We start from the raw sequence: 27,743 nt of genomic DNA on the forward strand, positions 1-27,743 counted from the left end.
TCGTCAGACCGGTCAGAGTATCTGAACCTGGCTGTGGGCATCCTTCCCGTCCCCTTACCACAAGCTTCCTAATGAAGCTTGTTCTAAGTAAGTGTGATTCTTTGGCCAACATTGCCCCCTGGAACTAAGCATGAACATGGTAGGGGCGGGGGCAGGGGGCAAAGGTCTAGGCACATGGTCCCCTACTTGAAAATACAAGTAATCTACATTGAGTCCATTCATACTAAGCATCTTGGCCTCCAGAATTCTTATGAAATACATCTCAGCTAGAGTGTCCTCTGGATCAGAAAGCCCCTGGGAGCTAAAACCAGGCTGAAGACCAAGCTTTTGGGAGCCTGACTCAGGCCAGCAGTCGAATGCAGCAGTGGCAGCAAACTCTGGGTTTGTGCTGCAACAACCCTCCAACCCCCAGTCCACCCTCCCCTCAGCCAGGCCCTGAGCCTTTCCACAGTTAAGAGTGCTGGGCCGGACAGCGCTCCCAGGACCACCCTCCTCATGAGCAGACCCCCGCAGGCCAGACCTCCGTATCACTTGCCAGATTACAGCAGCCATTAGCAGGCTTAAATATCATCATTTCACTTCTGATGGGTAATCCACCAAGAGTCCAGGCAGGCTGAAGAGCAATCTATCATTTGCCATTGGCTCCAGTTACGGTGTTACTCATCATTTTCAATATGGCCTGCCAGGGCCTTCATATCTTAAAGATGCATAATGCTTACCTGAGGGCCATGTGCTGCTCCTCAGATGTATTGTCAGCGGAAAGCTGAAGGCTGCTCTCGCCCAGGATTTACGAAGTTCCCTTGTTTGCCTCCTCCGGCCTCAGTTTTTCTGAATAGATGTGTTTGATCTCCCCATTGTAAAGATGGAATGAAGGTAACTGGAAAGTCCCAAGTTTGGCACCAGTGTTGTTTTAACTGCCTCAGTTAGATTTGATGCTGACAAACTATAGGGCCTAACAAGATTTTTCTGTCTAACTTCTGTGGTTACAGCTTGAGGTGAGACATAAGCAGAAGAAGCTCCATGTCTGTCTTCTTCATTTCACGTATAAATGTTGTTTAATGGATGGTCCAGGTACTTTGTATTGCCTAATTATTCTATTCCTTAGGGGCTGGGGTGGGCAGGACAGGTTCTCATTATAGACTAGTTAATTCATATGGGAAAATCCAGGCAATAACTCTCGGCTGATATCACCTTTCAGCATTTCTCTACTAGCACTTGGCTTCTTTTGCGTCTCTGAAAAATGGTGGGCATTAGCTATCTCTTTCGAGTTGCAGATCATCTATAGCACAAAACTTTGCTTTGACTATATTTAAGAACATTGGAGGGGCCTTAGGTATGAAACGTTATTAGAGTTCAGATTTCATAAAGAATTGTCCTTGAAGAAATCAAGCTAGCTGCTAAGATAAGGAAGCAGACTTCAAGATGATCGTTTTTGTTAAACGCAACCTCGTATTAAGTTGCATAGCTCAGAAATAGACATATAGTGTACCAAGACACCATTCCTGGGATATTCGAAAGCCTTAGGATTATGGAAAAATATATTGGATGTGAGATTTCAAACCATCCCTGCTCTGGACAATGGAACTTGGTATGTCACCACTAAAAGTGACCGAACGGAAGAGGACACTGGTAGAATAGCTTGCACTACCTAACCGTCACCACAGTTCTTGTACGAGTGCCCTTGAAAGGAAGTCAGCAGGTACACATACGTGGTTTATAACGAGGCTAAATCCCGTCTTTTCATGTGTGCTCTCATCATTGAATATAACATCGCATCAAATTCAAAGTAAGTGCTGTCGAAATGATCCCAGGATATGGGGTTACATTGGAAGGAAGAGTGGGCTGTGCGTCTATCTGTGATACTTACGTCATGGAACTTCCATCCTTGGAAAAGTCATTGCTTTGTGTAAGGCGTGGGGCCGGGTAGTGCCTATATGGAAATGAAATACACTTGGGCACTTGCAGTTGTGTTTGCATGTGTGATTTAGTAGATAATCGGACATGATATCCAGTAGCAAAAACCATGGGAAATAAACTTAGCATAATGGAACGTTCCAGGTAATCTGGTGAACATGGCCATCTTGTGTATATACACCTCAGCGTTGCTCTTCTTTATTTCACATGTAACTATATTTAATAACTGATCCAAGTACTCTTTTTTACCTAATATTTTATCCTTAGGTTGTTTTTTAATCCTTAATTATGCTATTTCCAACTCTGCTCAAGATACAATATTTTCTTAGAAGTGTGCTTTGTCATATTTGAGAACTTGGGTGTAACATATATTATTTGGTTAGTTTTAGAGCATGAGGCATCTTTAAGTAATCAGTTGGATAGAAACACATGCACACTGTACCAGGAAATCAATTTCTAATGTAAAGAACTCAGAATCTACATATTGTATTTGTCAGGATTCATCATTATTAAATTCAGATAGGATATTTATGGTTGAAAGGTTTTGATCACACACAAATGGACTCATTTTTAACACATGGCAACTATGTTAATTAAAAAAGGATGAGTAAGGAATTCTTAACTTACCATCACATGTAACTTATTAATATTTTGAATTGAATCATTTTCCTAAGTAGTCTTGACTTTTTGGAGTATATTTTTCTCTACCAGTCGAGCTACAGCCAAGACAGATTTATGACCTTTTAAAAATAATGATGGAAAATGAGATCGAAGGAAGCATTTTAGTATCTGCTTTGCTCTGAGGCCTAAAATGCGAACTCTCCAGTTCTTGAAGGCTTTGAAATGCTGATTCCAGCCTTCTTGTGGGTTCTTAAACACCTTCTCAAATGACCCATTTTAATAACCCGAAAGCTATTATATAACGAGCAGCCATAATTTAGTCCAGGGCTCTAGGGGGACCCTCACAGTTCAGCAATGAATAGTTAATGCAGTATAATGTTTAGCAGGTTATTAGTTTTCACTATACAAATGCTGATCAGGGAACGCTTTTATAAGGTGTTTAAAAGAAAATGTAATTAACTGGTTGCGTGCTTCTGTTGCAGCTCAAATTGAAATTATTCCATGCAAGATCTGTGGAGACAAATCATCAGGAATCCATTATGGTGTCATTACATGTGAAGGCTGCAAGGTAAGCCTTTTTAATTGTTGTTGTTTCTATTAATGTTCGAATGTATCTTTACTATTCTTAGTTTTTACTTCTACAATGTCTGAAAATTCAACTCCTTGGAATTTTGAGTGATGAGAAATGACAGGACAGAAGGTTTTGGTGCTAAATTACAATTGAGGACGTTTTATACATACTATATATAGAGATTGATAGATAGATAGATAGATAGACAGACAGACAGACAGACAGACAGACAGACAGATAGATAGATAGATATTTACATATTCCGTCAAAATAACAGGAGGCTAGAGAAAGGTATTTGAGCATTCCTTTTTTGTCACTTCCAATCCCGGAATTGATTGAACGGATGAACAATCTCTTTGGTTATCTTTATAAAAAAGAGATGAATCTAGACTTCTGTAATGTCCCTGTTACAAACTTGATGAGAAGGCATTCCCCATAAGTTTAATCAGAATGTGATTGAAAGTCTTATTGTTGGCACACAGATGTTGATACAGCTGGCCAAATTATGGCAAGGCTGTTGGAAAGAACTGAGTTCTGGTCCTGGTGCCACCACTTGTCCTTATTGTTTTGGGCATGTCTCAATCTTCTAGTGACTCATTTTCCTCATCTATAAAGTAAGCATAACACCTGTTCTTCCTATCTATTAGAACTATTCTAAGAATGGAATGAAAAACTAAATAAAAGCCCTGTGCACCGAAAAGCACTATTTAAATCTAAACATTATCGTTCTTATTGCCGTTGTTACTATTTTAATTATGACTGGTGCTGATCTCAGGGCAGTATGTACAGCATATGCATAATATGTCAGTGGGAAATAGAGATGTTTGTCCTCGTCATTCAAGACCCCCAAACCCAGATTGTGTCTGTTAATTCAATTTCAATTTATTGAGACTTAAATCCTCCTGCTTATATTGGAAGGGCTTTGAGACAGTTTACAGGATAAAACAATGCAAAATAAACAGGAGAGCAGCTATCTAAACATGCTGAAGGCCTCTGAGACGGTTGATTGCCACTGAACCAGGCCTGAATGAGCCCTAAGACATTTTGAATCTGAGGTAAAAAGTGAAATCCATGAATTTGGTTAGCTCTCCTTTAGTGAAATTAAAAACTACAGTATCGTAACATACAAAATCACCTCCAGACACAAATAACTACTGAGAGATGGCAGGGAAATTGGCTTCATCATTTCCTGAAGTCTTTGTTTTACTGTTAATCATCGTAACATGTGCCTCTTTGTATGTGTACACATACTCCATATTGAGCCCATCTTGGTGAAGCTTGAGCTTTCTGCACGCCACCAAACACACTTACTAGTTAAAAAAAAAAAAAAAAAAAAAAAAAATTCACCTGCCTTTTCGGAATAGGGAGCTCACTACTTAAAGAAGATTTTGAATTATTCATCTGTGGTAACCCTCCAGGCTTCGGGGTTCTAGATTACCAGGACGAAAAAAAAAAAGTTATGCCCTTTTACATCCCTGCCTCAGTAATTCATTGATTGATTGCTTAATTAATTAATTAAAAGAAAACAAAATGAAATGGGCTGTCTAACCTACGACCTCTCAGGATGTAAGGAAGAGAGGAATCTGCCTATGACAGCTGTCACCCCGTTGATTTTCAGAGTTAATTTGGCTGATGTGACGGGGCAGGGATAGCTGTGCAATGGTATGTGTTCATGTCTGATGCACATAGTATTTGTTCTGCATAATGGTTTCACTCTGCTAGAACCAACATTTTTACTTCTGTCTGTGGTAACAACAAGAGCCTTCTGCTTTTGCCATTGATGTTAATGATTTATCATGTTCTAACTAGGTGAAGGTGGTTACATCATGACAAATTGTAAATAATTTATCTCTGTGATAGTATCATTAGACGAGGAAAATTTCTGATTCGATATATAAATAAATACCCAACGAGAGGAAAGAAAGTGACTCAGACATTTTCTGAGCTAATCATTTTGTGAATGTATTTTAAAATTGCATTGAAAAGTGACAACCTAAAACCACAAGAAACTAGAGAATTTAGTTATTTAATTGCTGAAGTGATTATCTATTTTATCACATATTGGCTCAGATAAGCATTGCCCATGAACAGTGAAAATGGTCGAAGTTTGGGTAGCTCTTTCTCTGGCTCTCGGGTGTTCCCAGCTCACCCAATCCTGCTCCCTTAGGCTTCCTACAGAGAAACTGTGTTGGGTCATGCTTGCGTTCTGAACTCTGGAACCAGACTGCTTGGGTTTGAATCCCAGCTCTGCTGTTTACCAGCTTGAGCAACTACCTAACCTTTCTGTGCTTCTGTTTCCCTACCTGTAGAATGACGATAGTAACTGTAGTTAGCTTCATAGGGTTATCATGTGCATTTAGGTAAAGGACTTAGAAGTGTGGCGGGGCACATAACAAGCACTCAGAAAACATGGGCTGTTGTTATTTTCATTCCTGGCCAAACTCCTTATGCCTGAGTAATATTGCTCTGTACAATCAAATATTATTTCAGGATATCCATGGGGCCAGTCTTGATTTTTGTGACCATTTGTGATTTGTTCTATAGACTCTGCCAATAAAAACAACAAAAATATAAGCACCCTCTCAGGACCATAAACACTGTGAGGGATCCAAAGACATAGAAGACCTAATCCTTCTGTCAAGCAGTTTACGGTCTAGTTATGGAGATGGGGGCTGCACAGGAAAAGCTAAATAGCAACGCGAGAACTAAATACTAGAGTAAAGCCACAGTCTCTATAACATGGCACTAGGAGCACATATTCACTAGACAGCAAGAGCCTAGAAACAGAAAATATTGGTTGTGTTTTAGGGACAATCTATAACCCAGTTTGACTGGAGCAAAGGGTTACTTTCTGCAGATAATGGAAGATAAGGATAGACAGGAACACCATTCCTCAAATTTTAAGGACTCCATTATGCCAAGGTTTTTATTTTGAAAGTATTTTACTTGTTCTTTTGAAATAATGAGGAAACAATGTACTCTTCCTTCTCAAGGCCTGAATATTGCTTTTCAGAAGAACAAAGAATCCAGGCCTGCAAGCTTAGTTCTGTCAGTAAAAAGGTTTCTGAACTCTTGGAATAGAATTTAGTCCCAGCCCTGGGTGAACACTAGGAGGGGGTATAAGGGAAACTGAGCTAGACCTGCCAGGGAGGTAGAGCTGGGCCATGGACGATGTGGGCAGAGGAAAGGGCCAGAAAGAAAACAAGAGGCTGTAGATGTTAGGGTTAAGATTTGATCTTCAAAACGAATAAAAATGATGAAGTATTCGTAGAAAAATGACCATTAGTTGAGGTTTTCTTTTGACAAATGGTCCTATTTATCATTCAATTTCAGTTCCTGGCTTCATCGTTAGATAAAGTGGTTACTTAGAGGATGATGATAAAAAATTTGTTTCACGATAAAAAAAGCATACAGTTTTTTTTTTCTTGTGTCCTTTTAGAATTTTTGGCTCTATAATTTCAGCTATAACTTTGTAAAGGATCATGTACCATTGAATATTGAAGTTAGTAAATTGACTTCTGATTACATTTAAGACCCTGTGTTCTGATAAGTCTTAGACTAGCATTCATTTATCACCTATTTACTCATCATAATACATTTAAGATGATGTCTTATGCAGAGCTTCTTCCTTCCTCCAGTAAATGCAGAATTTGGAATAGTTTCTTTGCACTGACAAATATGTTACCTGAAGTTAACAATAGAAAGCCTTTTCAAAGATATCTAGAGTGTATAATTGGTACTATTTTTTTCCCTGAAAGAGCTAAAGCAATTTCTGGAGCTTTTTATGTATTTGGTTAAAAACAAATGTCCATAAATGTTCCTTTTTAGAGGATTCTAATACTTTTATTTCAGTTGTGAAATGTCACTAGCCTTGGACCAATTTTGTCCACTTTCCAACATTGACACATTCTTGCTCAACATTTTTATTTTAACGTTTTGTAACACCTGGCCCCAGTATTAGAGCTAGCCATTTAAAATGAAAATTGGACTTGGCTGTTACTGCGTACTGTGACATCCGAACTTCAATTCTGTTATATACAAGTGATGAGAAAAACAAATTTTGTTTAGCGAAATCTGCCAGTCCTGGGATGAAATGCACAAGTGGTAGGATGGGTTAAACCCCAGTTTACATCAAGATGATTTGGATGTTTTTCTTTGTTTAGGTCTTAATCGTATCTCGGTAACTGTCCCGTCCTGAACTCGCAGATAACACCAGTTGTGACCGCGTTGTAGACAGGGTTCTGCCATGGTGTCTGGCTCAGGGTGGGGCCCCTCATGCTTGCTTAGGAAACACTGTTGCTGAATGTGTTCGCTTGGATTGGATCTGAACATAGCAAATCAGAGTATGGCAAAGCAGACATCTACACTTACCGAGTATGACACATGAGGTCAGCTTTAATCAGAGATCATTTGCACATACAATTCTACAGGGAGGCCAGTCATTATTGAAGTAGTTCAAGAGATCTGCGTCTCTGTGATTTATTGCTGCCAGATGTATGAGAGAAGGGCTATACCAGCTAACTTTTGCGAATGCGGTTGCCTGTTCTTTTCTAAAGAGCAAATTTCCTTCTTCATTTGCTACCATGGGGACAGTTATTCTTGCCCTCTCCTGTTTTAATTTTATCATTTCTCTGGCTCTTCCTCCCCTGATTTTAATCTATGCATGTCTTCTCTTTACCCCTTAATAAAATTAAGTTGGCAATTACCTCATTTTTTCCTGTATCGAGATGCTTAACTTTCTACCAAACGATTATCAAACGATTTTCCTTCTCCACCCCCGTATTTCTGAACGTTTTCAACAGAAAGTTCCCAAGACAAATAAGATCATAACATCGTACGCACTTTTACATACAGGATTCTCTGCTCTTGTCAGCCAAGGAAATCAAATGAGAGTATACACCTATACTAACAGTCCCCCAAATTCCAAATTTTTACTTGGATTGAAAAAATACAATAATTCGGGCAGGCATGAGAGCATTCACAATAAATCATAAAGTTATGAATAAATCCTGGTTGTCAAAAGCAAATGTGTAGCCGTTCCACAGCTTCTGCCATTAGAATTCAGCAAGGCAGCTGTCAGCTGTTTTCTTGTAATTAAACAGCCAATGAGCAGCTAATTAAGACATATGTGTATACAGAAGTGGAAGTGGGTATGTTAATGAACTGTAGGAATCAATTCATTAAGTGAAAATTGTCAAAAGACCAAACATCAGATCAGCATTCCAGCCTGTGCCTCGCTGAGAAAAGGAGCAAGATAGGAGCCCTTCGGGGCAGGACCTCTGAGCATCTTCCCAACCATGCCCCTAGTTCTGTGTCCAGCCAACCTACACGCTGGGGCAAAACTATTAATCCCCCCAATAGGAAGTGCCGTGTACATTTCAAAGCTTTTCATTAAGTAGATCGAGCAAATGAAAGTGTTTTACTAGCTACATATAAATATATGTAAGTATGTGTGTATATATATAAAGAACCTATAAAATACCATCTCCATCACCTTATGTCTGAACCATTATATGGAACTTTGACTACAGAACTGAAAAATGGGGGGTTTTGCTTGTTTGTTTTGTTTTGCTTATCTGTTTTGTTCAGTCTGCCCTATATGTTTGTCTCGATGCTTTTTTGCATTAAAAAGTCTATTACCTGTAGAATAAGATGCAACCAAGTTTCAGCAATTCAAATCCTGGCTCCTCCTTTTACCTGTTATGTGACTTTGGACACATGGCTTAACCTCTCTGCACTTAATTTTCTCATTTGTGAAACAGATAAAAAAAAAACAAAAAAAACCCACCAACACTTACTTTGCAGAGTTGCTGTGAATTGCAAGTAAAACATGTTTGCAAAGCATCCTGCATGGTGCCTGGTATAGAATAGGAGCTCAGCATGATTGTCACCACTGTTTTTATCACTACCATCATTTTTATCTCTGAACATTCATTCAGCAAGTATTTGTTGATTTCTCTGAGTCCTGAATTAGCTGTCGGAAACAAACAAAGTAGTCAGTGAGGGAGACAGATTAGTAACACAGCAGGTTAAGGGCTATGGGGAGTGGGGGGCACCTACAGGGTTCTAAGGGTACACATGGTAGGGGGCAGGTCAGAGAAAGTTCCCAGGGAAGGTGAATCCTGAAGAAAAGGAGGAAGCTTTCCAGGAAATAAGCGTGTGTGTGTGTGTGTGTGTGTGTGTGTGTGTGTGTGTGTGTGTGTGTGTGTGTGTGTGTGTGTGTGTGTGTGTGTTGGGGTGGGAGTGTCCTTCGGAGAACTGTGAACACAGTAGTTTAGGCTTAGCCAGAGTGTGTCTTTTGAGAAGAAGACTGAATGTAGGAGAGCGCTGCCTACACAGGTGGTCGTAGCCTGGTCATCAGTAGGGAGCCGCTGATGGCTAATAAGCAAGGAAGTGACTTGATTGGGTTTATTTTTTAGAAAGAGATTTTCAGTGACTGTGAAAATCGATTGGAGGGAATGAGAATGGAAGCAGGAAGACCAGTTGGGATGCTGTATAATAACCAATTAAAGGGAAAATAGATAAGGAAACTAGAGAAAATTGCAGTAAAGATGGAGAGAAGTAGATAAATTTGAAAAGTATGAAAGTGGCAAAAAAAAAAAAACAACCAAAAAAAAAACAACCAGCCTAATTTGGTGATTGTGTGGACGTGGGTGGGAAGGAGGCAGGGATGAAATGAAGCCCATGTTTCTGCCCTGAGTAACAGGGGTGAGGATGGTGCCCTTCACTGAGCAAGCAAGAAAACACTGGAAGAGACACGGCTGGGAAATGGGGTGGGTTGGGATATATTCTGGTGTGGAATGAAGATAAAACCACTCAGCTAAAGTTTCTGGAGAGTGTCTTGGGGGGCAGGGGCTGTGTGAGATGGAACTACAGAAGGCCAAGCCACAACTCTGGGTAAACGCCTACCCAGAGTAGGGAGGATCCATTCAGACAGTCTGATCGGACTTTGGGGATCCAGCAAGGACTGGCCTCAGCCCAGTCACGTACTGGTCAGTTTTTAACAATCAGCTTCCTGGGTAACAAACAGTGTCTATATGTACCGTGTTTCCCCGAAAAGAAGACCTAGCCAGACAATCAGCTGTAATGTGTCTTTTGGAGCAAAAATTAATATAAGACTTGGTATTATATTATTATTATATTATATTATATTATATTATATTATATTATATTATATTATACCCAGTCTTATTTTACTATTAATTTTTGCTCCAAAAGAAGCATTAGAGCTGACTGTCCGGCTAGGTCTTATTTTGGGGGAAACACGGTATGTACATAATTACAGTGTCTATTTCACTGATATAATTTCACACAATTTATAAAGAATAACGTCTACAATACTCTGTTTATAAACTTCATGTAGACGAATGATTCTCACTGGTCTCACTGGTTTTTGCTGAACTCTTACATCCATACCTGTAGTTGCAGGTGGCGAAAGACTGTAGTGCCAACAGAAATGTTGGTTGATATTTTTGTTTACATTAACTAACAAGAGGAAAGTAAAACAAGGAAGACATAGTTTGGAACTTCACTCATTCATCAGTCATGACGTGAGCAACTTCTTCACTGAATCAGATAATAGTGTTTAAGTCCTTTCTAAGACCTGGAAGAATGTTTCCTCAAGTTTTGTGTGCTAGTCACAAGGTGATGGCTACAGACATGACATACTTTTGAATTTAACCCACATTGTTATCATTTTCTCCATCACTTTTCAAAACTAAGCAGAACAATAAATTAAGCCCGGATTTATAGCACTTGCTAGTTTCTGTGGTATAAATACTACCACCACATGGTCAATTTCAAGTCTCCCAACATGTAATCTCCTTGAATACAGAGTAGGGAAGAGAAACACAGTAATACACCATTGTGTAGTATCTCTACCATTCAGATAGAATTGATGTAAATAACCTCAAGAACATGGATAATAGCAAAATAAGAATAAAATAATGAGTTGAATTTTAATAATGGTTATGTTTAAGAACTGGCTCAAGAAATTTTAACGTTCAGCTCTTGCAACCTGATATGAGACTTCTCCCACACACCCTGGTCTCTGTCCTGGTTCTAGGGAGTTCCAATCTAGTGGGATTGAGGAACAGTTTCATAGTATCCTACCATATTGTCAAATAAAAAAATAGGCAACAGGGTTTCCCAGAGAGTGAAAGGCAGAAATCAGAAATAAAACTCAATGACAGACACTTTGAAAGGTGAGGTGAAATAAAGGAGAAAACACTGGAGAGTTCTTGACATAGTCGAAATTGAGACAGTAGGTTGGTGTGCAGGGGAGGCTCTGCTTGAGCAAAATGAGACTGTGTGACATCAGTTTTGTTAATCCAGTGCTTACGGAGAGGTACCTGAGTGAGAGGGCACTGCACTCAAAGTGAGGACACTGGAGTTTAAATCACACTGGTTCCTACCTGCCATGGGACAACTTTGAACAAGTCACTTACTGTTCTGAGCTTCATTTTTGTTATCTGCAAAATCAGAAAACTAGAGTAGATTTCTGGTTCTTAACAAGAGGAAGGCGGCAGAGTCTTCAGGAGCTTTGTTAAAATATTTACTGTTCAAAGTTCACATTTCTTCTTTTTTGACCTACAAAAATGACAGTTTCATATTGTTTATACTAATATGTATGTCTGGACTGCATCCCCAAATATTCTGTCAATAGACCTAAAGTGTATTTTTTTAAAAGCTCCGTGGGTGATTCTTGTGCACCATCTGTTTGAGAACTACTGACCCTGGAAAGGACCCTCAATTCCTTTCCAGCGCTAAAGGCCTGTTTATAGTATTTTAATTTCCAGTTTGCAGGCACTGCATATTGGTATGCTGCCACTAGGTGGTGGTAGTGTGCCACAGTCACACCAAGTAGTATATACTACCCTGAAATTCATCATGGTGGCTCTCTGCTCAAGCCCACCATGTTTGTAATGGCACATCTCCATCTGTTTTGACATGTAAAACAATGAACTTTTAAGAAAGCCAACGAAGTAATTCATTAGCTCATCTTTTAGAAATAAAACTCCAAAATTATGTGTTTAATATCTTTCCCAACTAACAGCTGCAGCACTGTCTCTGTTCCGTATACATACCGCCTCAGTTCCACCCAAAATTCCATTCACTGGCTTGTGCTGTCCCTGTTCTCTGTGTGACCTCAAACTCCCCAACCCCTAGATCTGGTATCTCAGCTCACTCATTTCTCAGTTTAACCCTCAGGATTGCTACCCGTCAGTTACGATCCTGTGTCTACATTTATGAGCATACTTCTTTCTACCTTTAGGTAGAGAGGTACCTACCACCACTTTATACCTTTCTTCCTCTTCCTTCTCTCTCCTAATCTCTCTCCCTCTTACTTGTTCACTAGCTTTAAATATTTTATCAGTTTAACTTCCTAAATCCTTGAACTTCTGAGAAACCCCAAGAAATGCTGAAGGGTTAAGGGGAAAGACAAAATAAAAAGGAAGGCCAAGCCCTCATTCCATCTGACATGCAAAGTTCAGTGTTTATCTAACTCATAGGGGCTAGCCCTCTCTCTCTCTCTTCAGGACTCTCACTTCATAATCGCACTTAACCCATCTCATCTGGTATTTGATAGCTCTCCTTGTGGGCATGGTTCTGTTGATTTAGTCCGAAACAAAGATCTCTTCTCTGGTTCTTAGCTCTACCTCTTTAGGCACTTGCTTAATTGACTCAATACAGAATAAATGGTGTCATGAAGAACAAGGTGTGTCTATTTGCTCACTTGCTGTGCCCAAACTTTTATCATCATCATCACCATCATCCTCATCATCATGCCCTCTCAGAGTTCCCTTATAGCAGAGGGAGTGGGTGGTTATATATGGCTTCTGTGTTAACATTCTGGAACTTTATTAGTTGTGGTCGTTGTTAACTTGAGTTTAATATGTAGAAAGTAAAAAGTAGCATCCTTCTTGTTAATGACTCAGCCATTATTCAAGAACTGTATCTAGTTCCAGATTTCAGATTTTTGAGGGAGGTGGAGAATTTTGAGAGGATCTGAGAAGAAATGCCAAAGGTGGAAAAACACCTAGAAAGAAAGGTTACAGATACTGTGATTTGGTCCATGGACTAAATACTGAGTGATGGCATGGCAGCCCCCAAGTACTGCTTCCATTTAAGAAAAAAAAAGAGATCACTCAGACAGGCTTCATGTTCAATGATCATAGAACAAAGTGTAACAGGCTCATGGTGAAGCAAGCAAAATTCAGCCTCAATTAAAGGAAAAGCAAATAATTCCTGATTCTAGACATCTGCAGTGATAGCAAACACAGAGGGTCCGAATGATGGTAGAGTCTCAAGAAAGAAATACCTTTCAGCTTTGATAGAGATTATGTGTCTCAGACCAAACTGAATACCTAGACAGCTAACCTCCTGGTATCTCTTTCTAAGGATTATCTGCCTCTTTTACCATTTGTTATTTTCTTGAATTCTCTCCATTAAGTCCCAAAGATAGCTAACTTCTTCTCACTCCCTTTTCACAGAGAAAATAAGACCCAAAACAAAGAAAACCCCCCACCGCTTTAGACATTTTGAGAAAAGAGAGATGGCTTCATAGAAGAGGCCAAACTTGATATAAGGGAGGTTTGAAGTACAATAGAGAGATGGTCTGAGACCTGGGGCCCCAGGCTTGCCCGTGTTTAGGTTAGTTTGCAGCTTGCCAGAGAGCTGAGAGGGGGTGAGAAGTCAGTGGCCTGCTCCCTCCCATTTCAGTTTGGCTTCCAAAAGGAAAGAACTGGAAACTGAGGTCATATCCATCATTGATATAATCTACAAAGGTCCCCAGCCATCACTAAAGAGTGATGTACTACACTGTTCCTCCCAAATTGTTCACATACCTTTCCACCTGCATACTGTAGAAAAATCAGAAAGCATAGGTAAACAGAAAAAAATTAAAATCAGCAACCAATGCCAACAATTCTTTTCATTTGGGGGCATAATTTTCCAAAGTTTCTTCTATGTTAAACATACGGATTTCTTTTTCCCAAAAATTGGATTATATTGCGTTTAGTTCTTTAGCTGTTTTTTGTTATTTCAGCCATATATTTTTATCCCCTTTTTATGGCAATAACTGTATTTCTGAAATTTTATTTTTAATGGCTGCTGAATATATGGATATCCAATATGACTCTTCCATTTCACTCATGTTGGGCATTTAGCATCTTTCTACATTTTTTTTTATAGTACAGCTAGTGCTGTGATGGACATCCTTGTAGGTAAATCTTTGTACCATTCTTAATATTCCTTTAGAATATATTCCCTAAAGAGTAATTACCGGTTTGATGGATAGGCATGTTTTTAAGGATTTCGCTACAACTGCCAACTTGGCCTCCAGAAAAATCTTTTGGTGAGAGAATGCTCTTACCAGTTTGCCCACCACTGTGTCAGTTCTTCAGGATTTTATCTCTACCTTCTTTACTAATGTCCCCTTTGTTGGGGTCATCTATCTTTGCTGTTAAGAGATTTGAAAATGATCATCTTTTGTACCCTTCTTAGTTCTGCTTCATAGAAATAACTGTTTTTCTTCAGAGAACATCTCTAGTTTGCAAAACCACTGAGAGAGAACTCAACAATAAAAAGATAACCCCAAACCTCCTGTATGTCTGGATATTAAGAAATGTGCTTCTAAATAACATATTGATGAAAGGAGAAATATATTGAAAATTAGGGCATGTTTTCAATTGAATGATAATGAAAATACTACATAGCAAACTTGTGGGTTGCTACTAAAACATAACTAAAAGGAAAACTAGCAGCATTAAGAAAAGAATAAACACCGAAAATTAATGAGCTATGAATAGTAAGAATCCAGCTCAAGAAGTTAGCAAAAAATGAATGAATGAAATCCTTAAAGTCAGCAGTTCCTTAGGCATCTCTGTGCATCTTCTCATCTCCAAACAAATAAGTGGAACTTGATGAACATCAGATTGGATTTGTGAAATCTTTAAGGCCATAATACCGAATATGTGGTGTTTTCAAACTGTCAGGGTTGAGTATTCCCAATCTGATTGATCTGCCAAAATAATGCATCTAAGTGTCATTTAACTTCTTAGAGCAGCAGATTCTGACTTGGGGAATGCAAGACACCGAACAGGTGGTGAGTTTAAGTAGGCTAATAGAAAGTAATTACCACAGTGTACCTGGATTGCAGCCACCCTGGGTTACGATAAAGCTGCATTTTCCTTATCTCTGGACATCCGAGAGAAGTGTTTGGTGTTTACTCTACTAAAAATATTTTGGAGATTAAGGTTAAAGATGAGTGCCTTTGTATTGTTCCATCAACACATTGTTTTCGATCATCAGAAACCAAGAACAGGGCCTGATCCTGTGCCTATTTACATAGGCAATTGTCTGTTGGAGTTAAAGAAAGTTTTGCATGTGTAAGGGACAGAGGATTAGGCTCTAGGGATCAATTTTACTCAAGGAAAAAGAAGTGACTTTAATTTCATTAATGGTCTCCTGGATGATTCTGCTACAAGTTTAATTCTCATTAAATATTCATGCTGCTCATTGCTTAGTATACTGCCTTTAGTATCATACAGCTCAAACCGACACTAACCTGTTTCATATTTTATAACTGAATCACAGGGCTTTTTCAGGAGAAGTCAGCAAAGCAATGCCACCTACTCGTGTCCTCGTCAGAAGAACTGTTTGATTGATCGAACCAGTAGAAACCGCTGTCAACACTGTCGATTACAGAAATGCCTTGCCGTAGGGATGTCTCGAGATGGTGAGCAATCGCAGCTTCACCTATACGGTGGCATGGGGTGGTGAGGTGCCTTCGGAAACCTGGATCCAAATCTAGGAAAACGTCACCTCCCCTGGCAGTTCTGTGGGTTTCTCTGCAGTTATTCCTTCTCCATAGTCCATCAGGGTCAGCTGCCTAGCTGGTGGGGGGTGCGTGGAAGAGTGTCTGTGTGGTCAGAACACCTTCAGATTTTTGACATTTAAGACATCACAGGTGGATGAATTGATCCAAGGTAAGTATCATCTGAAGACCTTAATAAATATCGTCCCTAGAGGCATTGTCCCCAGAAGGAAACAAGCGGGAGCTGACTGCTACATGCTTTATACTAGTAAGCTATATTGGCAGTTGGGTTGAATTAGCTCTTATGCTAACTGGATATTTTGAATCATGTGCCAAAGTCAAGTGTTTGTACATGCAGAATGTGTGAAGATAGTGCAAACCGTGGCTCAATGACAAATATTCTTCTCAATTAAAAGAAGCTATTTTAAGAAATAGAGACCATCTACCATTCAATTGCAGAACATTTCAAGGTCTTCCTGGAAAACTGTCTTAGGTACACTAAATAATCAACACCAGATTTCAAGACAGTTATTCTTATACAAGGAAACTGGGCAGAAAGTACAGTGGGTACATTTTAAGGACTTTTCCGAATATATTGGCTGGCTAGCTCTCTTAAGAGAACCCTTTCAAGGAAACAGCTCTTCCAATAGAGTTTCAGCCTATGGAAAAGTATTTCAGATGCTGGGTAGACATTCTTCCCAGAATCAGATGTTCTTGGGGCCTGTGTACCCACCAGGCACGAGCTGTGATGACCTTTAGTAGTGGAGCACAGGAGAGTGGCCTTTTAGAATATGTAAAAAGAAAAAGGATGGTTTTCCCATCAGCATATGCAAGTCATAGAACTTACACTGTATTCTCAGAATGTGATATGCTCCTCTTCAGATTTCATGTTCCAAAAGCACTAAACCAACAAAGTCAGGTTCATCTTTTAGGAACTTGGAAGTTAAAATCACAAGTGATGCGTGACTTTTCTCAAGAGCGGATCCCTTATTTCACTTATAGAATGGTGTGATTACTCTTGTTAATATTCAGGCAATAGTTAAAACACAATTCAGAGTCAGCACAGAATGAATTTCACCGATGAGTATTAATCCCCTTGGGTGTTTAGAGCACAGATTCTTCACACAAAAATCAAGTGCCTTCAGTGTGCCTTTTGGAGATTTTGCATATAAGCGACAGCACACATTATTGTGGGCTTGGAGTGAATTTGGGCACTTACACAATTATAGGCGTGACATTCAGAGCCCACTGCTGTCTAACCAATCCCACCCATGTTTGTTCCCTGAGTCCTGGAACCTGGAAATGGACCAGTATCCAGCTCACTTGTTTCCTCTCTGCAAAAGGGCAGCATGTTCTCATTGGCAGAAAAGGAATCTATCGGGTGGTAGCCTTCATTCCCAACTTCACGTTTCTCTACGAGCCTTCTTCCCATAGATTCATAGAATTCTGGTGATGGTCAAATGGGTGAATTCATCCGCCCCGTCAGGTATAAATTGAACCATAATCAATTAGGACATTTTAGTCCCTCCAGCAGAGGTTTTATCTACATATACAGAATCGGGCTGAGAAGTAAATGGGTTAGTGGGAGAGCACAGACCAGGAAATCATAGGAGCTTTTTGCCTCAATCATCTGGGTGTTTCAGGAGAAATCAATTGGAATTCTGAATCAACTAGAAAGCTCCTACAGTTGATATTCTACTTTAAATATGGGGATACAGCGCAAGGAGAAGCACTATAAACACAAATTCACCCAACAGGGATTTTGCACAGTGTTTGCCTTTTCCAAAATTCTGATGATTCTTTTTTACTTGAGGCTAAATGAGAATAGAAAGTACCATATAAAGATGGGTTCAAGGGTTTTATGGGGCCACCGTGACCCAAGATGAGGGAAGGGACCTTCTGAGGTAGGTAGACTCAGAGATGTAATTCAGGGAATTGCAAAGGCCTCGTCCAGTCTGGTTAGGTCTCTCAATGAAGCCCCAGATTCAGGGGTTTGGTCAGGAAGAAACTCATTCGAGTTCCTTCAGTGGAATGAATGAAAGTTGAGGTTTGACCTCTTGTGGTTCGATGTATCTCTGTGAATGTGTGCATACTTGTGCGTTGGTGTGAACCCTGGGAAGAAAAAGAGATGGTCTGAGCCAGCTTAGTGACTGGAGAGTGAACAAGCCGATTCAGTCGCATACCAGTAGCTCCCACTGAGCACAGGGTTATATGACAGCAGGAAAACATCAGTGTTCATTGCCCCAGGTCCCTTCTACCCGTCCTGGATCTGTTTCTAGAACTTAGTTCCTCTGGATGTGTCTTTGCTTTTGGGGCATGGGGTGGGACCGTTTTCCCCTCTGGGTCGCATCCTTATTTTGTGGTTATGTGGTTTTTGATTGATATTGTCTGAGACTTCAAAGGAACCCCTAAAACATGCCAGAGAGGATAATGAAGAAAAGCGTATTGTACATGGTGTGGTTTGGCTTATTTTCTTCCAGCTGTAAAATTTGGCCGAATGTCGAAAAAGCAACGAGACAGCTTGTACGCAGAAGTGCAGAAACACAGGATGCAGCAGCAGCAGCGAGACCACCAACAGCAGCCTGGAGAGGCCGAGCCGTTGACTCCGACCTACAACATGTCAGCCAACGGGCTGACGGAACTTCACGACGACCTCAGCAACTACATTGACGGGCATACCCCGGAGGGCAGCAAGGCGGACTCAGCCGTCAGCAGCTTCTACCTGGACATACAGCCTTCCCCGGACCAGTCAGGTCTTGATATCAATGGAATCAAACCAGAACCAATATGTGACTACACACCAGCATCAGGGTTCTTTCCCTACTGTTCTTTCACCAATGGAGAGACTTCCCCAACTGTGTCCATGGCAGAATTAGGTAATGGCTTCCGTGTTTCTACTGGGGGTGTGGTACTTATGCCCTTTGAAGGAAATGGGATATGTTTGACTTTCCTCTACTGAGTTACGTTATTAAAATAGTGCGGCTAGAAGGGCAATTCCCCTTTACCATTTGGACCACTTCATAATTCCACCCTGCCTGCCCCCTTGCTTTGGACTGTCCACTGTTTCCCATTGTAAATCCAAGATATATGTTGACCCCTGGGCATCAGAGATAGATCAACATGAACTTAAAACAGTCTTAGAATCCCACAGAAATCTGTTAAGCTTAGGGAATAGGCCTATGAACTCTGTTAGTTATTCTCTTTAGTTACATTCCAGGTAATGCTGTATACCTAAAGTCATAAAATTAGCAGTCCACAAACAACCTGGTCTACAGACGTGTGTTTTTTTGACCAATGCAAAGTTTTAAATTGTTGAATCAGTTGGCAAAATTTTAAACCTGAACAAGCCCACAAAAATTTCAGATTTCCAGCTTCTTGTGGGAATTTAAAAATGAGGTAGTTACAGGGGATCAGCATTTGTGAATGGCACCCAGTGACTGGCACCAGGGAGGCACTAGCACCTTTAGATGGGCCAGCTCCACTCTTACCGTGTGTGTCATCCCCAGCCCCTGCAGGCATCTAAGTTGTGCAACCCTGATATAGTCTCTAAATGGTAAAGTGAAATTGGCTTCTTTACCTGCCAAAATGTTTCGGTGATGGATATTGGTGACAAAACTGATCTATTTCATACAAGACTTACCATCCAAAAAAAAAACCCAAAACTGTCATTTCCTTATTCCTGTGACATTGTTGCTTCTTGGGAGATGTGACCTAGAAATGTTGATAATACAGACAATGGAAAACTTTGTGTTTCAAGGACGTAACATTAGCGTCCTCTGTTATATTTAATCAATTTTTAAGTCTAGCACTATTATTAGAGAAACTTTGATAAGAACCTTTGCAGTTTTAGAATTTGATCTGTTCCTCCCCATGAGTCCTCGCACAAGGTTGTAGTCCTTTGGGATATTTCAAGTTAGTTGCTGTGGAGGTGACTAAGTTAATATGAGGTTGGTGCAAAAGTAATTGTGGTTTAAAAGGTTAAAAATAATTGCAAAAACCGCAATTACTTTTGCACCAACCTAATACAAGGAGAGAATGAAGACTTCAGATGGGAGAGAACCAGCAGGTTCTGACTTGAGCACAGAGATCCTCAGTTCACAGGAAAAAACGGTTGTGTTCTTTAGATGGTTTCACCACCTCTGTACCCCATAAAACATTTTTAAGTGAAATTTATATTTCCAGTAAAATCTTTCTCCAAATAGAACAAATTGAATGTTCTTTACGGTTTTTACACAAGCACCTCTTTATGGGTCTAAATTTAAATCCTCAAGAGCAGGGACATTTTAAGCCTGGTCTTTAACCACTGAACAGCATTAAAGGTGTATCACAGCTCTTTTGATTAACAGAGAAACCTCTGAACTAGAAGCCAAGCTGAGCAGAGGTAGGTTTGATTTTATTTTTCTTGAACTAGAACAAAAAACCTTCCATTTTTGTCATGAAATCTTGGTTGGCTGAGCCTTAAGCATAACTGTAATGAAAGTAAAATTTTCCGAAATGAATAAGGATTTGATTGAAAGCTGACATGATATCATAAAAAAATGACCTGACTTTCTTTAGGTCTGCTTCCAGCTTATCATAAATACTAGTGGATCTATTCTGTTTGCTTGTCAAATATTCAACCCTGAAATAAATCCACAGGGCTTAGCCAAAGTGTTGCCCTTGAATATGGCACTTTGGTTAAAAACGCACTAATACCTGAGTGGGGCCAAATATGGCTAAGCCGGTTCCCCCAGCTCCGCTTTCCCCCACAAATCACTTTCCTCTTCCATACTTGTCACCTCCCAGTGTAGTCTGAGAGCCCTTGAGCCCTCATACTTTCTCCATGTTCTCCTAAATTAGGGCATTTTCACATGTATTGTGGCATTTTCCAGGATGGATAAAATTAACTTGTCACTAGGATTAGTTCCAAACCCAAGACGAAACAAGAATTTATTTGAAAATGGTATAACTGGGTTCTAACTTTCTATCCCGTGTACATATACAAAATATTTTGAAGAGTTAAGAGTAGCAAAAAGTGGCCAGACTTTGCTGCTCTTTCTTTAAAGCTGTATTTCCTTTGGGGCTTAAATCCCACTCTCTTTAACTAAGACTCTTGACTTCATTTGAGGCTAAATTTTGTCATCAGACTTTCAACAAATGAAAACAATTATTCTATTGGAAAATAAATTGTAAATTAACATATCCTAAGCCTAATTCTATATTTCAATAATGGTGTCTACCGTCCATTACTTTTAGTGGGAATACGTCTGCCTTCATGGCTATGAAATTTTGTCCTTGATGTACAATTAGTACCTGAATTATATGTTCCAGATAAGCAATCTGGGTTCATTAAAAACAAAAACGTAACTGCACTTGTTACTATAATCAATAACCAAAGCCTTGTGCAAGAGAGATAATGACGTACTGGGCAAAACAGGAGACAAGAAGTCAGCTTGCATGGGTTGTGGTCCTAGCTTTGCGATAGGTTGTACAACAGTCTAAGTCATGTAACCTCCGCAAGCTACAGTATCCCTGCCTATTGAATATGAAGATTAAGAGCACAGATTCTGGAGCCAAATTCTGTGTGTTTAAATAATTGGCCACTTGCCAGCTATGACACCTTGGAAAAGTCACTTCATCTGTAAAATGGAGATAATACTAGATAACCCTCCTAGGGTTGTTACAAAGATTAAGTAAGAAGATAGATAGATAGATAGATAGATAGATAGATAGATAGATAGATAGATGTACTCAGAATATATATTATATGAGTCTGGCACATAGTAAGTGCTACATAAGTATTAACTATCATTCACTATTAATGTTATTATCTATAAACTGAAGAGAGTTTGGACCAGATGAAGTCTAAAGTTCCTTCCCACTATGAAAATCTGGGATAAACTCAGCAGTCAGGCTTTTCCATCTGAAGTAGTTAGACGTTGACTGTATTGGTGAAGCAATCGTGGTTGAGGAGGTGAATTGAGTTGCCTGTCACAAAGTGAGTTACCCACTGAACTCAGACCAGAAACCAGGTCTCCTAACGCCTAGTTCCAAGGTATTTCACTATTCCAGACTGTTTCTCTGAGAGGCCATACTACGTAACCTTTACTCAGTCTGACCGTATTCTCCTGTGCTGAAATGGAGATTTAAAAACAGTAGTGTCTAAAATCTTACACTTGGCAAATCAACTGTGAACTGGGAATCAAAGGCAGTTGGTGAGAATGTGGCCACTGCCCTCTACTGGTTTGTCACGTACATTGTTTCATTCCTTGGCACTTAAAGCTGGACCCAGAGAGGTAGCGGTAAGTGGGAACAATTTTTAGGATGAAGTGAAATAACAAGATGCAGACCATATAAACTAGAAAAGAAGCATAATCTGGAAGAGAACTCTGTAAGCCTCTTCCCATCCTTCACTTCATAGGATCCCCCTGCTTCCCTGGGGGATTTTCTTCATATCTGCAAAACTTGGTTTATAGTCTAGAATCTGCCTTATACAGCAAGAGTTCTTTCTATAGAAGATAGTTCACTACCTTATGTACACACTTGTTTTCTTGTTTCTAATTTCCCATTGTTTTTGTCTTTATTCTCCTCTTCACAAGCATCACTGATTCTAAGACATAATTTACTGGCTTCTCCTTTCTCTCAGCTTCTCTATCTCTGGCCTTTAAACTCTTTCGTTTATGTTTTATTTTTTTGATATTTACTTACATTGTTTTGCGTCTGTGTGTTGACAATAGGGCCATTAAGGTTTATTGTGTTCCAATGTCTCTACAGAGAGTCTAGTTTCAAGTTTTATGTAGGTGAACCTGCTCTGTTTTCACACAAACGCGTCTGATTCTGTTTGACAGACTCAGTAACAAATTTCCAAATAAATAAACACTCTTACTAGTGTTGCCAAGTCTACATTCAGCATCATTTGTTTAAATAGCTTTCCTATTAAATATGCAACACCCTGGGAAGGGGATCACTTTTTAGTATGGTTTCACATCCACAGAATCTTATCGAGTCTTCTTCTAAATATTTTTCATCATCCTTTCCTTCCGTAACTGATTATGAACTGTTTCAAGCTCTTGGTCCCTCACATCTAGAGTCCAGCAGCCTTCTGATTGGTCCTCCTGCCTCCATCCTCTCCATCCTCTAATCCTCCAGTCACAAAACTGCTAGTTCTAGTTCCCCAGATACAGTGCTCAGTATGTCAGCTCCCCCTAGAAAATCCTGTTGACTTCTTTTTTTACATCAAGTCCAAACTCTCAATCCTAACTTTCAAGATCCCGTAGGATCCTTCAGGATTTAGACTCCTACCTACTCATATTTCTGTTTTGACTCTATCACTTTATCACATCTGCCTGTCTCCTATAAATGCCATGTTATTTCCTTCACCTACCATCCTTTGAATGCAGAACTGGCCTACCTCCTCACATAGCTGGCTCAGCCTACCAAATCCTACCCATTTTTCAGGGTCCAACTCAAATATCCCTCTTTGGCCCAGAAGCACCCACCAATTCCCCTAAGCCAACATTCATCTCTCTCTTCCCCAGCAGCACCTGTTATTTTTTTCTTCTTTCTCTTCTGATATAATTCATACTGTATTGTCTAATGGTTTAAATCGTCCTTTCAGCATGTCCATACTTGTTCACCAGATTATAAGTTCCTAAAGAAATTTCTTTGGCCCCTATTTCTTTTAATATCTTCAAACTCCCTACACTCCAGTATAAGAACTAATGTTTAGGTAGCACACATTCTATAGCCCTCCCTGTTCTAAATGCTCAACTCATTTAATTCTCACAGAAGCCCTATGAAATAGATAACAATTGACCTCATTTTGCAAATGAGGAAACCAAAGCACAGAGAGGTGAAGTAAATTACCCAAGATCACACAGCTAGTAAGCAGCAGAGCTGAGATTCAAACCCAGGCAGTCTGACTCCAGAGTCCACCTCTTATCCACTATACTATATGTAGTGACATAGTAGGCCCTCAGTAATGCTTGTTCTGCTATAGAAATACTTAGTTGTCATCATAAAAGAATTCCATTTCCTAGTTTTTCAAGAGTAGTCCTTTCCAGGTCAGTGACGGATGTGTCTTTATAAAAATGCCAAAAAAGAGGCTGTGTCAATAATTTCCCACACGTATCTAGGTCAGCATTTGTTAATTCCCAGAGGGACAAAAGGCACAGAAGAAGGTCAAGGTCAAGAGGGTCTTCAAAGTCACCAAGACGTAATGCTAACTGTTGGTTTTGCTTCTCCTTCATCCTCATGTTCCAAAATACAGAATAGTTCCAAATTGCTTACTTAAATGTTTAAAGATAATTAAAACTGGTTAGCGTGTTGCTTTCTACTTGTTATGTCTTAAATCCAATATTAAGTAAGGAAAACACTGATTATCCAAAGAAGGACTTGACTTTTCATGTTGTGATCTCTTGTTTTCTCCTTAGAACATCTTGCACAGAATATATCTAAATCACATCTGGAAACTTGCCAATACTTGAGAGAAGAGCTCCAGCAGATAACGTGGCAGACCTTCCTGCAGGAGGAGATTGAGAACTATCAAAGCAAGGTATATTCCCTGGTGAATTTTACTTAAGATTGAGGCAGCGTTGAGAAGGGTACTCATGCAGGTGATTCGATCAAGACTACAAACAAAGGTGGAATGTCTTTCATTAGACTTCTGTTTTTAAAAGTCTTTCTTACACAACTGATCCTGTACTTGAGGCTGTGTTGTCTTACTGAGACGCCAGCAGATGAAATTTCTGCGATAGCAACCAAATTCCATTGTGCCTCTAACTATCACACATCTCCTATCATTTATCAACAGGGGGCTAATTTAAGCAGTTTCCAAAAGCCTAAATGAACTGGGATTTGTTCCGATATCAAAATGGAAGGTTTCAAGGACAGGAAGTTTGTGTAAAATAATCTCAGCCTCACGTTTAGAAGGAGTTTAGAGAATGGGTACACAAAAAGGCTTGGAAACTGTGATCATAGCCACAGTCCAAACCTAGCAATATGAGGCTGACAAGTGCTGCTAATTGTGTTTTTCTATAAAACACTCTAATCAACAAACCAGCAAAATGGGAGGGCAGGGCTAGAGAAGGAGAACTTTTAAGTATCCATTCTGCCTTTGGATAAAGAAAATGCTGTGACTTTTTCCAATAATCATAGAAATTCAGACTTAGCAAAGACCATAGAGATTATCCAGGCTAATCTTCCCCTCCATTTTAACATAGGAGGAAATTAACATCCTTTGGCATATGCCTGGGAAGTGCAAACATCAGGACTAGACCATGACTCCTGGCTCCTAATTCAGTATTTCTTCTACCTCATCATATTGGTGGAAACAGTCTTAAACTAAGATTGGGGGAACAAGTGAGCAACACATCAGATCCAGGTCACCCTGTCACTAAATTGGATAGTGAGTGGATAAAAGGAATTATTGAACAGGACAGGTTGGGGAATAGCCACATACCAGTTTGTTTGCCTTTGAGAGGGCAGATAACACCAGCAGCCAAAGTTACAAGGGGAAGCAAGAAAGCAGTAAGAAGCAGCAAAGCTTATGGAATGGGATTCAGAGTCAAAGATACTGTCATTTGAATCCCAGCTCCAATACCTACTCACTGTGAAACCTCTGCGAGCATTCATGTCCATGGATGGAGAATGGAAAAATGTTTTTGCGAAAATGAAATAAGGCAAAGATGTTCTCAAACACCTAGCTCATAGCTGGTGAACAATAAATGTAACGGACTCCCCCTTTTTTCCCTTCCCTCAGTGAAGTGGTATGAAATTCCCCAAGGCAAAATAATTGCTTAAAAGAAGATACTGCTTTGCTACTCTTCGTGGCGCAGGGTTAAAGCAGTGACATGTATTTTCATCTTCTGCTACATGTATGCTCATAACATCTTCCTCCTCTCCCTTTGCCACCAAAGAGGTAAGAGAGGAATCGGGAGAGATGAGAAAGGACTTGGAAGCAATCGCTATAACCCCCCAAAAGTGACCAACTGTTTATTTTTGAACCTCTAGCCTTTTTTTCAATCCATTTCCAAAGGAGGATTTTACAAAATAGGAACAGTTAAACCAATGGTGCCAAGGATGTGGGTAACCATTGATATTCTTGTGTCTCCCTCTTTAACAGCAGCGGGAGGTAATGTGGCAGTTGTGTGCCATCAAAATCACAGAAGCGATACAGTATGTGGTGGAGTTTGCCAAACGCATTGATGGATTTATGGAACTGTGTCAAAACGATCAAATTGTGCTTCTCAAAGCAGGTATGTGCTTTGCAAGTGAATTTTGAGATCTCTTCCTAACCTGCTTTCACCCGCTTATTAAAGAAATGCTTGGTAAGGAAGGTGTCGGGAATAGTTTTTCTCCAATGATAATAGCTCGGGTTTCTCTTAGCAGAAACTGAGTTCTTTTTAAAGCTTTTGGAGCTATTTGCACAAAATATTCCCTCCATTTTGCTTCTCCTCTGGGTAAAAAGATTAATTTGAAGAACACCTGCATCCCCCAATTTTACCATCGCCTGTGTTTTGTTTTTATACTCTAGATCCTGGGGAGGTTACGATTAGTTGTCAGGAAGAAGGCTGTGGAACTCAGAGAGACATCCCTGGATTTTTTGTTTATTTTAATAAATATGAATAAATGTTTTCCTGAGACTTTATATTGCAAGACAAAAGAGTGCCAAAGAAGTAATTTGTAAATCAGTCCTCTCTTCAGTCAAACAGGCCTTCGCTTCAGCACAAGTATTTAGTTTACACTAGTGAACTTCGCCCTTTTAGAGAGCTAACGTAGTAACTGATGGCCCACTAGCTAAACAGCACAGGACACCCAGTGTGCTGACTCAGAAATGGGTCTCTACGTGAGTGCCTTCAAAACAACTCACCAAGATGGAATAATCCACATCCTCTTCTGCTTTTGCTTAGGTTCTCTAGAGGTGGTGTTTATCAGAATGTGCCGTGCCTTCGACTCTCAGAACAACACCGTGTACTTTGATGGGAAATATGCTAGCCCCGATGTGTTCAAATCCTTAGGTGAGGAAATCTCTGGGTGTTTGGTCTTTAAGTCAGGTCTACAGGAAAAGATGGGAGCTGGGTGAAAGATCTTACTGAACAAAAAATGGAAACTGGTTATTTGGAAACAAAAATTACAGGATGTTATCTTACACCTATTTTACTTTCTAGTTAGTCACTGTAGAAAATGCACACAGGTCAAACACTTTTTGTCTATATTATGTGTAAGGCTTATCTAGTTGGTAATCGAAGAAATTTGTGTTATTTCTCCTCCCCCAGGTCCCTTCCAGATTTTGAGAACCAGATAGGCAGGGGATATGTTATTCAGATAAACTAGAAAATGTTAGTTGATACATAAAATCCAGCAAAAAGCTAAAAATTTGCTCTTCCATACTCCTCAAATAACAGCCATTAATGAGAACTAAATGTAGATATTAACTGTAGAGAAATAAAGTATTTCTAAGTGAAACTGATGTAAACTTTATAAATAAATTATTTTGGATTTCTACAAATTACGTAAAGTAGGATATTGTCATTAAGAAGAATGGGACAGTATTTAAGATATGTTATGTGATTTTAAAACAGTTAAATGACAAAAGGTACGTATACTTAAGTATAGTGGCCTATTGCCATTTAAATATGTATGCATAGTATGCAATCTGAAAGAATAGACACCAAACTTGACCAGTCTTTGGGGATGGATTATTTTATAGGACTTTCACATTCTGTGTTTTCAGTTCTGTAACAATTATGATTTTACCACTATAATGTGTCATTTGTTAGTTTTTTAAACAGTGTTTTAGATCAAATATGGTTGAAAACAAAAATGAGTGAATTTAACGTT

The 27,743-nt window shown here is 39.6% G+C and overlaps 1 protein-coding gene across 4 annotated transcripts in view; it reads left to right on the forward strand.

The window, feature by feature from the left end:
• RORA (RAR related orphan receptor A) overlaps positions 1–27,743 on the forward strand; it is a 688,250-nt gene that overhangs the window by 647,993 nt on the left and 12,514 nt on the right. For 3 of the 4 annotated variants that reach the window (XM_033107225.1, XM_033107224.1, XM_033107227.1), the window contains 6 exons: positions 3,018–3,103; positions 15,704–15,845; positions 18,404–18,799; positions 24,335–24,456; positions 26,026–26,158; positions 26,813–26,920. In XM_033107225.1, coding sequence (XP_032963116.1) covers positions 3,018–3,103; positions 15,704–15,845; positions 18,404–18,799; positions 24,335–24,456; positions 26,026–26,158; positions 26,813–26,920 — 987 coding nt within the window. Of the gene's footprint in view, positions 1–3,015; positions 3,104–15,703; positions 15,846–18,403; positions 18,800–24,334; positions 24,457–26,025; positions 26,159–26,812; positions 26,921–27,743 lie in introns of all 4 variants that reach the window. The other variant, XM_033107226.1, reaches the window with a different exon arrangement.

The sequence above is a fragment of the Rhinolophus ferrumequinum genome, chromosome 6 (genome assembly GCF_004115265.2).
Source record: "Rhinolophus ferrumequinum isolate MPI-CBG mRhiFer1 chromosome 6, mRhiFer1_v1.p, whole genome shotgun sequence".
NCBI classification, from domain to species: domain Eukaryota; kingdom Metazoa; phylum Chordata; class Mammalia; order Chiroptera; family Rhinolophidae; genus Rhinolophus; species Rhinolophus ferrumequinum.